General features: G+C 42.0%; 1 protein-coding gene across 1 annotated transcript; it reads right to left on the bottom strand.

Moving 5' to 3' along the window:
* Window positions 1-1,010: 1,010 nt before the first annotated feature.
* Window positions 1,011-13,621, bottom strand: ANAPC5 (anaphase promoting complex subunit 5). Its single transcript, XM_057377793.1, has 17 exons — window positions 13,397-13,621; window positions 13,230-13,309; window positions 12,535-12,644; window positions 11,908-12,103; window positions 10,893-10,959; window positions 10,042-10,143; window positions 8,959-9,149; window positions 8,050-8,131; window positions 7,274-7,363; window positions 6,184-6,365; window positions 5,580-5,715; window positions 5,274-5,348; window positions 4,365-4,486; window positions 3,126-3,233; window positions 2,463-2,610; window positions 1,719-1,881; window positions 1,011-1,375 (listed from the first exon to the last, which is right to left on the bottom strand). Exons 1-17 carry the CDS (start codon window positions 13,598-13,600, stop codon window positions 1,161-1,163), a joined length of 2,271 nt encoding a protein of 756 aa, XP_057233776.1. The 5' UTR covers window positions 13,601-13,621; the 3' UTR covers window positions 1,011-1,160.
* Window positions 13,622-13,662: the final 41 nt, after the last annotated feature.

A 13,662-nucleotide genomic window follows, 5' to 3' on the forward strand; every position in this document is an offset into this window, starting at 1 on the left:
TTGATGTTCAGCTTTTATAGAGTCACCGGGTGACTGGCACCCACAGAAGATTTACACTCACAGAAGTGCAGTCCCATCAAATCCCACACTACAGCCAAAATGAAATTTTCTTCCAAAATGAGGATCTCATTGCTAGCAGTCAATGCCAGCACATCAATGCCAGTCAATGCCAGATATTCAATTATAGAATGGTTTGGATTAGAAGGGACCTCAAAGGCCATCTCTTGAGCACTTCTCACCTTCCACTGTCCTAGTAGCCCCATTCAGGCTTGGCTTTGGACACTTCCAGGGATGGGACAGCCACAGCTTCCCAGGGCCTCCCCACCTCACAGGGCAGAATTTCTCCCCAGTATCCCATCTAACCCTGCCCTCTGTCCATGGGAAGCCATTYCCCCTTGTCCTGTCACTCCAARCCCTTGTCCACAGTCCCTCTCCAGATTTCCTGGAGGCCCCTTCAGTCAGTTGTGATCTTTTTACCCATAAAAGCAGAGCAGGTCAATGATACACAGTGCTGAGAGGAGARCACACACAATAAAAACGTTTCAGCAGAGCTGGGGCTTGTCTCCCACTCYTCACTCTCCTCATCCCCCCTCTGCACAAGGACACATGAAACAACAGTGCCAGGACTTTGCACTGTTACACCTCTCTGACTGAACCCTGTTTTTTTTCCCTTCTGCCAACACCATCTGTTTCTACAGCGTAAACAGCAACTGCAGACAGGTTAAAAGCAAGGACAYGTTTTAAATGAGACTCCCCCTGCCATACCACTTACAAAGAGCACAGAAGATCTTTGCCTACATTTTCCACTATTTTTTGTACCCCAGTGTTCATAAAGCCTGCATTGATTCTGGAAATGCCACTACTAAGAACAGAACACTATTTCATCATGACTGCACTACGCCCCTCAGTGTGTTTCTAACACAGTCAAGAGGGTCTTTTCTCTTTTTTTCCGTATGCATTTTTTAACTTCAAGTACAGAACAAAAGTGAAATGGGTGGAAAACTACATTTGTGTTACAAAACACAAGTTTGTTCAAGAGCAGATCATGATTTATTGGCAGTTATTCTGAACGGGGATGACTGAATACAATAAAAAGRCATTCGTAAAAAAACCAACCAAACAAAAACAAAACAGGAAAACAAATCTCATCTTTAAATGCATCACTTGAAGGCGTTGATTAAGGGGACACCGTGTGCTGGCAGCTCCTGGTGCAACTGACGGAACAACATGGCACATTTGTTCCTTTCCTGGGTCTTGCCGAGGGTGTGGAACAGCCGGGCTTGGAAGTAGAGAACATCTCTGAGCTGCTCTTTGCAGTCCACTTTGGCAAAGTAAGTCTTGGCTTCGTTTAGATTCAAGATAGCAGATTCCAAAGCTGTGGGGAAAAGGGGTATAGACATATTTAAGAAAATATCACAGGAACAACTCCAAGCAAGGCAGCTCAAGTCTAAAGAGCCCAATTATAAATTCCTCACTTTTCAAAACCATTTGTGTCTTAGCAACATGGTCTCTCAGCTACTTTCTATTATTCAGCCTTTGCTGCAAAATACATGCGTGAGAGTATGCAGATAAACAATGTTCTGTTATAAACATCTGTTGGTAATTCCAAATTGATTTTGTATCCAATAACCAGGTAACACTGGTGTAGCAGGACTCCAGTACAGATACTGGTTTGCACTTGTGAGCACAGTTTAAGAGAGAATTACTCATCACACTACCTTCAATCTTCTTTTGTGGAGTGTAGGAAGCTGCAGAAGCCACCTGACATTTGGCCACCAAGAACATGGCACAGCCTTTGTCCAGGACRGCTCCGTGGGCCAAGACAGGTTCTATTGCCATGTGCAAGATATTCAGGGCTTGTTCAGGAATGCCAAGGATCAGCTGAAAGAGAAATGTTTGGTCACACTGGAATCCACTTGTATGAGCAGCATCCTCAGGGAACACCAACACAAGCCATGTCTGTTTCTAGTAATATGATGTAACACACACAATTATTTTTCCAGCTTTTTCCCCACAATCTTCTTTTCAATCCAAACTTGTCAGTAGAAATTAGCTACTCTCTGAAATGACTGAAAATGGTTTCTCCACTCAGTGCTGACAGCCACGTCTCTCAGAATAAACAATATAACTGAACTCATTACCAGCATTATTTTTAATACACAAGCCAACCTGTGCTATTAGAAAGCCAAAGTGCCAACATAAAAAAAGAACTGAAGGCATTAAGACAGGGCAAATTTGTGCTGCTAAATTATATACGATAACTATACATTTTAGTGATACACATGAAACTTGATTTTTATTAACTTCCTCGAAAGCTTTTACATTCAGAGTATGCTTCTTCAGAATCAATAATTTAATTCCAACAAGGTTGTGTTCTTAAATCTCACAGGAATAAAAACAACATCCAGATCCCCAGAATAAATGTTGCCCTGCAGCCCTGTGAAAACACAAATCAGACCTACCTGGGAGAAAGCCAAGTTGAGCAGAGTTTCAGAAGCCAAGTACTGCAGGCTGTATTCCCGAGCGAGGGCCAGAGCCTGGAGCAGCACCGGCAGCGCTATGGTGTGACACGAGGATCTCCAGTACAGCTCTGCTATGGACAGCAGCACGCTAACAAAACAGGGACAAACAGTTATAAATCTTCACTCTGCATGGAAAATGTCCACTTGTTTCYCAAGGAATTAGTCCATCCATAAAGGTATTGGTTTTATTATGGATTACGCTGCTGCGTATACCGTAAATTTAAATTACACCATTAAGAGGAAATGTCACAGAAATGCAAAAGATTAAATAACACTGTAGCTTTCTGAAGATTTACACCAGGGTAGAACTACACACACACACACATTTCCATTTCCTATTTATTTTAGATGCAATGCTTCCTTCTTCAATGGAATCTTCAAGTTTACCACCTTTTAGTTTACATCTTAAAAATAACTAGGTTTCAATGCCACGATATTTTGATGATTCCTCCACACTGTGATTAATAATTGAAATGACTCTGTAATCTCAGAATCACAGCAGGTAATCTGAAGACTAGTGAAGTCTGAACACAGACAAATTGAAATGGCTGATTCTAATCACTGAAAAGTGGCTTTAATACTCTGAAAATGAAACATTCTTACCTAATCACCATCTCAGTGTTCTTGATTTTCTGGCAGTGGATCAACAATTTCTGCAGAAGTTTGTGTGCCTCTGACATTTGATTTTGGGCTTTCAATACAATGGCCTTTCTGTTGTGGTAGAAAGGAAATAACACTGTATTTTTGTATTTYAGATACAATTCTGCTCTGCAGAACACAGTAAAACACGTTTCTGTTTTGTGACCTGCGTTTCTTGTAACTGCAGACTGGCACCCTGACAAAGTGTACACATGCTGCACACGCAGACAGGAGGAAAAACAGATCTCCCTGGTGCCAACTGGACAACTCCCAGGCAGAAAGGATCAAACTCATAAAACAGCTTTAGATAGAAACCAGGGATTGCCAAAACCAAAGGCCAAACAGGCAGCAGAAGTGGGAGGGCCTGCGAGCTAGAAAGCACAAGTAATTATCTGTGAGAAAAACAGGTATGAGGTAAAGCAGCTAAAATTGGCTTGAGTTAACAAGGATAYGGAGCCACAGGAAAATGGAGAACARGGAAGTCAGGACCAAAYGCAYAGCAGCARGGGATGGGTACAAAYGCCCTGAACCAGACACTGAGCAGAGTATTTAAAGATCAGGGAATTCATGATCAGTCCAATTCCAGAAGGACAAGCATCAGGTCCCACAGCTTGAATACCCATCTTCCAGCTGACTGGCACTGGCTGCTTTTAASGTGTTTTGACTTATTGAAAATCAACAAGGAATTATTTCAACAGCAAGCTGGTTTTCATACTCACCAAATAACAAGTTTTAACTGTGACTATTTTTAAYACCTTATTCTCATTTAGAAATGAGAACCCATTAAGGTGTGTGAAAAAAAAAAATCACATTGTTCCATTTTGGAGATGTAGAAACCAGGCCACAGAGGAATTTGCTCAAGTCCTGAGCTCCCTCCCCAGCTATTTAACATAAAAATCTGCTTTGTGCTCAGGTTTGAGTACAGCAGATTTTGAAGAAGTTATCACAACAGATTCACAGCTCTAGAATAAYACCAACTTTGGCTATTCCAGTTGTTAAAATGTCCAGAGCAACAARTACAAATTATTATTGCAGGATGTGCTCTAAGGGAATAAGCCCTATAGGTTAGACACCATGATCTTAACTAGGTCTGGAAAGGGAAAAATATATAAGCACATATGACTGCCAGTGATCATTTTGCTAAATTTTTCATTATTTTCATGGAACATACCTGCAAGTGCATGAARATCCATGATTTCTTACCTGTATACACCTTCAATGCTATTAAGTGCTGTAATTCCTGCTACAAGAGAATCTGCCACATGGTATCTGCCATCATTCATGGCTCGCTCAAACTGGATTTTCTGATCAAACAGCATCCAAAGCTAAACAAAGAATATTCAGGAACAAGTTTTAGAARTTGTGCCTGCTCATTTTCTAATCCCAGGTTAGAATTTACTTTTTATTTTCCCTGGTGGATAGTTATGTCTAGACACACTAAATCCACTGTCCAGTTATTAGATTTACTGAATTACTGTCCTCAACAGAAATGCTCAGGTCTGGATTGTTTCAATATCTACTTGAAACACCTACTTGACTGAATTTTAAGTAAAAAGGCTCTTTTGAATCAGTACTAATGGTTTGAGGCAGTAGATTTGTTCTGTAGTGAAAAGAGGACCACACCATATCTAATGAGATSTCAAATGCTTCAATGTAAATAGTGTCTTATAGATTGCTGTGGTAATATTTCCCAGATCACACAAAACTCAGGTTATTAGCCTACTATCTCAGTTATTTCTGGATTGTAATATATCAAAATAAGCAGCACTAATTAAAAAGAACTTTGAAGCTCAAATCAATGCAGAGCATTTAACTGCTCTATGTGCTCATGAAGCAGATGTATATTCCTCTGTTAATGAAATTTCTTCTTACACAGCTTCATCTTAGGAAACTGTGGTGAGAGAAATGTCTCACCAGTCTGAAAACAACAGAGGCAGCTTTTCCATGCTTTTGTAAAACAGCTGATGCTGCATAGCTTCCCATGAGGATGAGCCAAGGGAAATGAGAAAACRTATAGCCCAAGGCATACAGAGGAAAAATCAGGAGCAATGGGATCCAGATCCTACTGTATAACAGTTACATAACTTAGAGGCTGAATGATAAATATTCTACCTGTGCATGCTGACTGTTGGGAGGGAATCTCTCCTTTAGGTGTTTCAGTATTTCAGAAGCAGCTGCAAAGTACCCCTGGAACACAGAAGGACATTGATTAATGTAYCAGGGTGGGCCCTGCTCCCCTCCCTTTCATTACAACCCCCAGAGAAGGGACTTGCCAAGCAAACACCCTGCATTATCTCTGCCCCCAGAGCAGGCATTAAAGGCAGAAAAAAACACAAGTCAAGTCTTGCACCCTCTGTCAGCAACACCCACACATCCTCTCACCAAATGCCACTGTGTGSAAGTAGCCCTAAAGCTCACCTGCTCGGCGTGCAGCTCTGCCAGGTGACACAACACCACAGCAAAGGACTCGGTGTTGTTCTGCTGAACACCCACGTTCACAGCCTCCAGACTGTTCATGCTCAGCAAGGTCTGGGCTTGTTGAAGTGCCATGGTGCTTGTGCAAGAGAAATATMTTTTACTTTTCAAGCAGCAAACAACCATCATTTTTAATCTATGGTCTTGTTAGGACAATAGTCTACATTGTCTGGTAAACCAGGGGCCTGGGGAGAAGGAAAACTYGTAAAATAACTGCTATCCAAGGACTCTGGACTAGGCAGGCACAGAAAATACTACAGACTGAAAGCTGCACACACCCAAAGCACAGAGATGCTGAAAGTGGGGGCACAGGAACAATTTATGATYTGTTTGCCACTACTAAATGGAAACTCTATCTCTTCTTCAGTATGAGTTTYAAAGGAACACAGGAGAATGGGAATAATTGCACTCAGCCTGTACTGAATCACAGTCTGATTGCTTTATTTTAGTGCACTGCAGAGCCACAGTCACTTGTTACACCTATATAAATGCATTATGTGCTAACAAGTGCAGGAGCTAATCCAGGAGTTCCACACAGAGCAAATACCTGCGGCCATATAAYCTCCAAATGGCTGTTTTCTGGGCGATGCTGATGTCAATGAGCTCTGACAGGCTGTGCTTCCAATGCAACAGATCAGAATCTTTTAAGGCATCCATTAGTTTGTTGGCAGCCTTTCCTGCAAAAGCTCTCTGCTGAACCAAAGACTGTATTCCCAAGGAAGCAAGATACTGGTAAGAAGGAAAAAAACCCATTACCTACAGTGCTGGAAGACAACAGAGTACCCCAGGCTTGCAAATTACATGGAGCACAGYTCTAAACTACTGAAAAAGAATCCTAAAAAGACAGCATAGACAAAGGAACACTGCTCCAGGCATTTCTTTAAATACTTATGTACACCCACACATATGTGAATGTCATTTTGTTGGATGTGAAAGGTAATTTCCACTCCCCCACATAGAAATCTTATGGAGGAGGACAGGACCAGTACCTGTATTTCTCCAGAATAGCTGTGAAAACACAGAGCCTTTCCTTTCCTTCTCTTCCCCACAAAGGGGCCATGTTTGCTCCTATTTCCCAACAACAGCAGTTTAGTCCTTTTTAGAACAATTCTCTTAACAAAGGAATTGTGGATTTGGGGAAGACAGAACTAAACATTAACAGACAAGAGATCTGGAGCATRAACTAGCAAAGGGGAGGGCTGCCCTGCAAGATTTCACAGCTGGGACAGAGCTGTACTAGTAAACATGTGTTCAAAGCCCTGCCAGAGGCAACAGCACTGAGCTTCAGGGAAGGTGGAGGCCCAAGAACCTCCCTGGAGCACCAGATTGTGCCAAAATGGTGCCTGGGCCAGCAGCCACAGAGAGTTTTTCTGCCTGAAAATCAAAGAAATTAGAAGGAAAACCAGTGAGCCTTGCTATAATGCTCTGTCATTAAAGCAATTGAACTCTGCTTGTTAATATGAAGAATAAAAGCCATGGAAACAGCTAGATTTTGGAGTGTTAATACATGTTTGTTTAAATTCAGTTACATATTTTGAACAGACCAACCACAAASCCCAAAACTCTGATTACACACACTCCCATTGCCACATGGGTTTGTCCCAGAATAAAGTTAAGGATGAATGAAATGGACTCACCGGCAACCCAAAATGTAAGGATTTGTTCACAGAGTGCTCCAGCAGAACACAGCTGTCGAATATCTTCTGCTCCAGGATGTACAACCAGCTCTAGCAAGGAACAAAAATTAAAAATCTCATCACAAATAACTGAATGCTGCAGCATTTTTAACTTGTCTTGCTGTTACAGAATGCACAAAAACTCACTGGAAATGCAATCTTCTTGAGGATTAACTGATTCTAAAGAAACTTCTACTAAATGCTGCACAGCAAAACATATCAGAAGTGCAGCTAGGCTGGGATGCTGGTGTGACACCAGCCAGTGCTGGAGGTTCAGTGATGCACAAAAATACAGGGAACTGTGGAATGCAGCACCTCAGGAGTTTGATACCATTGATGTCAATTCATTATAATGTTAATTACAGGGGAAAAAAACCCAGAGAAATCCAARTCTTTCCCTCCCACTTGCTTGCTTTAAAGGTGGCTGGTTACTCTTTGAGAATTCAACAGATAGGAAGGAGGAACCTTATKAAATACTTCTTACAACACCTAAAAMTAAACTTTGAGCTTGCTAYTGAGATCTCTRGGATAACAACTCCTTAAGAAATTAATCCTGAGCTGCAACAAAACCACCCCATGATCCTACAGTTCATTTTCCCTGGGTGCCCCATGTGCCAGCAGTGATGTCGTCCACAATGTCACCCAGTCAAATGCCCTGGGTGAGATGCTGCTGTGAGAGGTTCTGCAACAGTTCACTGAGCAAAACCACTCAATCCCCATTTGAACACAGCCCTTACCAGGCAGTGCTGCAGGCAGACGTGGTCGTTGGACTCCTGGGCAATCCTGATGGCCTCCTGAAGTGCCAGTTCAGCCTGCTGRCTAGGAGCAGACACAGGGAGAACARTTASTATTCCCACAGTGCTTAAGATACTGATCCAGAGGAATATTGATCTGAATTATGCATAATCCACTCAGATCTCTGATTTAACAGCCTGTGTTTTCCTCCCAGCACTCAGCAGTACATTCTGGTTTTGAAGACAAAAAGCCTGACAGCATCTGCAAACCAAAATGCAGCCATAACCTCTATTGGGCTTTCCCAGTCCATGCCATGGTGCCAAGTTATTGTTTGAATGGGAGCAACATTTAGAATCTATCTGCCTGTGTAGAAATTGTTGCTCTCAACTTTGCATCGTCCTTCCCCAGTCCTTTCCCATGATGTCTCCAGGAAGCAATCAATAAATGCAAACCCTAAGTGAAGATGGGTAGGCCAGCTTTATCAACAAAATAAATCCCACCCGTATGGCATTTTAAATTTTAAAAGCTCAGATGGCTTTTTTTTTTTTTTTCAATTATTCTTTTGCCAGATCATCAGCTCCATGTTGACTTGCAGAAAACCAACCACACTTTCTTGAGAATATGGATGAAAACAGGCATTCATGCCCACTGACCTTCTGAGGTCATGGAAATGTAATTGAAAACTTAAAAATACCCACAACACAGACAAATGCCAGCTCTTAGATGGCTCAGTTATTATGGAAACCAAATAAATATCAAAACAAAAGCGAACCCAAACAAATCAAGATCGCAAGATGATCCCAACCCAACCACAGCTGCTGTCAAGTGAGAGAAAACCCCTGAAGGGATTTTCAGAAGGAAGGGAGGGTCTGTTTGTCAGAACTTTGAGATGCCCAGGGTAAATCCCTTACTAGTGGCCGAATCGGCAGTGCAGAGCCGCCAGGTTGAGCGCGGCGTAGCGCAGGCTCCGCCCGTAGCCCTCGTCCCCRTTGCTTTTGCTCTCTGCCCCCGTGAGGATCAGCCGGTCAAAGTAATGCAGGAGGCTGTGTGTGGAGCTGAARACATCTTGCACTCTGAGGCTGTTTAAGTAGCTTAAATAATGCTGAAAAGTAAAGGAAAATCAGCTTTAATTGTACAGGTATTAAACCAGTTTTTTGTTTGTAACTACATGTATTTTAGTGCAACGTATGGAACTGTGAAATACTGCACAGCCAGGAAAAGTGCTGGATCAGAAGTTGCACCAATACTGACAATACCTCTGCAGAATTTCTGGGTAAAATTGGATCATTTCTTGGACAAAATTGGTTGTCTGYCCTAACAGGACCTGCCAAATGGTGACGATTACAAGATCTGGCTGCCAGAATGATCCCAGCCAGTCTGAGACCTCTACAGAGGTGGAATCCCTGTATTTATGTGTGAAGTGAGAGTGGGAATGGAGGCAGGACTGCCACAGTGTCTGCACTCATGAAGACATTAAAAAACATGAGCATTGTTTCCAAATACTGTGCAGATCAAAAGGAGATATAAAATTATGCTTTTTCTTTTTGCCATTGAGACCTGGGCAGGATTATCCTTTATGYTGTGAAGTCCATCCAGGAATTATGGCAACCCTTTCAAGGATACCCTTCCATTCAGCAGCAAGGAAAATCCTGTCTGCCTCAGCCCAGGGCTGCTGGGAGGAAGAAAGCAAGGTAGGAAAGAGTTGAACTTATGGAAGTTGCTCAAGTCAATTTTAGATTTAGTTGAAGAATAATGCACTCAGTCCCACCAAAATTAAGAGGCTTATATCAGTGCATGAGGGGGAAGTACGTTGCTTAATTAAGGTTTCTGTACCTTCAGGAGTTTTAGTCTGAATTACTAAACATTCACATGCAACTTGCTCGCACTTTTATCATCCACTTATATTTCAACAAAGAWTAAATTACTCCCAAATAATCCTATYCTAGAGATAAGAAATCCCTTTACAACCATTGTGGATGAAAAAAAATACTTACTGCTTCAGCAAAGTCTGGATTAAATTTTAACAAGTTGTTCAATTCCTTTTGTAAAGATGCTGGAGCAAGAGCCTTTGTCTCATCATTCTTTAATAAAGAAGCCTGGAATAAAATTTGAACAGTACAAGTAAGATATGTAACTCCATCAGGAGGGTTATAAATTTATACTGTGGTACAGGATTGTCAGGTTGTTATCTGCTTGGAGAGGACATTAAAGAAGATTTTGTAGCAGCTCTGTCTACTATGACAGTGGCAGTTTGATTCTATATTATATTATAATGTTCACTTTCCAGAGATGAGAGAGACCAAGCCAAATAAAACCTTATTCAAAGGATTGTTTAAACATATTTAAAGAATTCTGGTTAAGTTTCTCTCAGAAGAATTAATGCCATGCATTGCTCACTGGAATATATGCATCTTCTCAGACAAAAAAAAAACTCCTCAGGAAAACAAATACAATAAATCCACAGTTTGCTTTGGCTAGCAGTTCAATTAACAAAAAATTACAAAAATGTAGTTACTAAAATTAGCATTAGTGACTACTGAATTACTGACATTTGTGTCCATGTGTATTTCTGTTCCCTTTTTTATTTACCAGCTGGAATAACCAACAAAACTGCACATTTCACGGAAATGTGAGGCAAGCAGAGCAGAAGGACCTCCTCAGAACCAAATATCAGCATATGGTGACATGTCTGGATAAAACACTCATAGCCCCAAGTGCTCATACTGAGCAACAACATGCARGATAACAACAAATCTCTACCAGATCAGAGAAAACATGTAGATAAAATTCAAGGTGAAATTCATGTTATGGAACATTTCCTCCACCTTATTCAGAATTAACATACCTGCTGAGAAAGAAAATACTCTGCTTGTTTCTGGGAAAGAGGCCCACTGCAGGCTATCTCTTCTTCCCTGGTAAGAAACACTGRTTAGAAACAGGGGCAAGGAAAAACACAGAAATACATTTTATCAGACACCCCGCACTTTTGCTTTACAAAGTTTTCTGAGATATAGCTCAAAACATGAAAGAAAACTGAGAAAACTCAATAAAGAATAAAATTTACTACATCAAAGTGAACAATCCAAATGATTTCACACCATTCAGCTTCAGCCTGTAGAGACCATAGTCGAGAGCAACATTACCCTAAATACACCCTAAAAAAAATGGAAAGAAAAACAGCACAGAGAAGATTTGGGATTAACATATGCAAATGGCTTTGCTCTGTTTTTTCTGCCTTCTAAAGAAAGTCCCAAGGAGACAAACTGGCACTTTGGCCACATCCATCACTCCTGAAAACAGCTGTTCTGCAAAGAGTTTATCTGTGGAAAGACACCAAGTACAGCACACAGCCAGACCCCAAAAGCTGCTGCCTGACTCATCTCCTGCACAAGTTTATACAGTGTAGAAAATATATGGATACATAAAATTTTTACTTTCAGGATTATTCTTACACTGGAGCACCTCTAACAGGTGAAAACTCTGAGTATTTGCTTCTTTTTGAGGTAATTAAACACAAATTCTTTTATTTGGAGAAGAGTGAAAAGAGAAACAGAACCAYTGAACTTAACTTCTCCTTATTAGAAGCAGAAGTGACCTCTGCAAAAATTTGAGCATGTGACAAGCAGAGGAATCATCCAGCAGTGGGAAACTGTGGGCAGCAACTGCCTTTAGCCTGTGGTTCCCTAAGTGAGGATGARATGGGGCAGTGCCACCTTCACGAGCCACTGATAAATGTGACCACATGGTGGCACCAAGGAAACGAGCGGCCACAAAGCTCAGCCTGGCTGTAGCAAACTTAAAAAAAAAAAAAAAAATCATTTTCTTAAGAGGTGGAAAAGACTTTAACACCAATATATCACCTTAAAGGCCCATCAAGTTCTTCTTTCTCCATTTTGCCATCCAGCTCCTCTGGGTTTGTCAGCTCCATATCATTCTCATCRGCTCCATCCTTTTTCTCATCCTTTTGAAAGTACTGCTGGAGCGCTGTGTAAAGTTTATAGACCTGGCTGAAGGAAAGTTTGTTGTATGCCAGGATCATGTGGCGCAGGAACAGACCTGGAGAGGGAAAYGCCTGCTGTGAGCACGGTCTGGCAGGCCCTGCTTCAGACAGGAGACTGAAATCATGGCCAGCAGCTTAAACAACATCATTTAGTTCCTCGTTAAACAGAAATTATTGAGAAATTAATAGAAATGGAATAGGAATTCATCAGTCTCAGCTTACCAAATGATACAATTCAATTTTGCAGGGTGTAATCTTAATTTAGAAGCAAATCTCACAGATGAATTGTTAAAATCTGTAACAACCTCACAATATGCAACAATATTGTTTAATAAGCTAACCAAAACTRTTGGTTAATAAGCAATATCCAAGCAAGAGAAAAATTACATTCTGCAATATTACACCTCTCCAGAAAATCAAACCTCTGGCCTAGGGGAATTACATCAGTGGTAGCAATCACATCAAAATATGGATAACAATTATTTACCTACTACACTTGTTTTATGAACTTCTGGCTCTGTCCCTGAGAATGAATCTGAAAGGTCATCAAAAAATTGTTCCATATCTTTCAGTTCTCCTTCTGCCATTAGTTTTAACCTACACAGGTGAAAAAAATTACATTTTTTAGAGTATTAATATAGATATAAAATATTCTCCTGCTTCCTTTATGAGTAAACATAAACAGAACCAAGTSGTAACTAATTCCTTGGGCCCAAGAAATTTTTCATACTGAGATAAATAAGAACATACTAAATAGTAATAATAAGCCAAACAATAATCAGATTTGGGCTTTTTTTCTTTTTAAAAAGGTCTCTATTAAAACAGAATAATTAGAAAATATGGTGATTCTTAAAACAAATAGGAACCCTTTTTTTTTCTTTAAATTTAAAATTTTTGATTGATTATGTACTCTTGCTGTTCAGTGAGTTATCTGATTTGAGAACAGATCTCCTGTCCCACAGAAACTTTAAATCTGATGGCTTYAATGTTCGTGCCTTTCAGAACTTTGTTATGACAAGYAGGAAAACTGTCGAAGGAGCGTTTWRGGMCAAATGCRCGCTTTTAAAAMCTGACGTTTACAGCACTTTTCAAGGATCAGAGCGGACACAAACATCGCAGAGGATTCGCAGAGCGGYTCTTCCCCCGCCCCGCCCGCACGGACCCGCCCCGCGCTCCCCGCACCTGATGTGGACGGAGCCGGCCAGGTGCGGGCAGCACTCCTCGATGGCCTTGCGCAGCCGCGACAGCGCCATATCCGGACCCTGCGGAGGACAGCGACATATCGCGACAGGCCCCGACACAACGGGCTCACCCTTCCCCCGCGCCCCAGGCCCAACCCGGGCCCCGACCTGCAGCAGCGGCAGCAGCAGCCGGTTGAGCCGGCGCCGCTCCAGCAGGCCGAGCTGCGCGCCGGCGCGGCCCAGCTCGCTGAGGAGCACGAGCAGGGCCATCTTGTGCGGGGTGACCCAGTCGCGGACGCCGAACACGTTCGCGTGCACGACGCCGTTCGTCAGCATSGGGTTGAAGTACAGGCTCTCGTGCACGCTCGCCATGGCGGCGCCGGGCCGCCCCGTCGCCCGGGAAACCGCGCGCGCCCCGCCCCGCCGGCCAATGG

This window comes from Malurus melanocephalus, unplaced genomic scaffold, assembly GCF_030028575.1.
Source record: "Malurus melanocephalus ecotype Western Australia unplaced genomic scaffold, MMel_1.1 scaffold_325, whole genome shotgun sequence".
NCBI classification, from domain to species: domain Eukaryota; kingdom Metazoa; phylum Chordata; class Aves; order Passeriformes; family Maluridae; genus Malurus; species Malurus melanocephalus.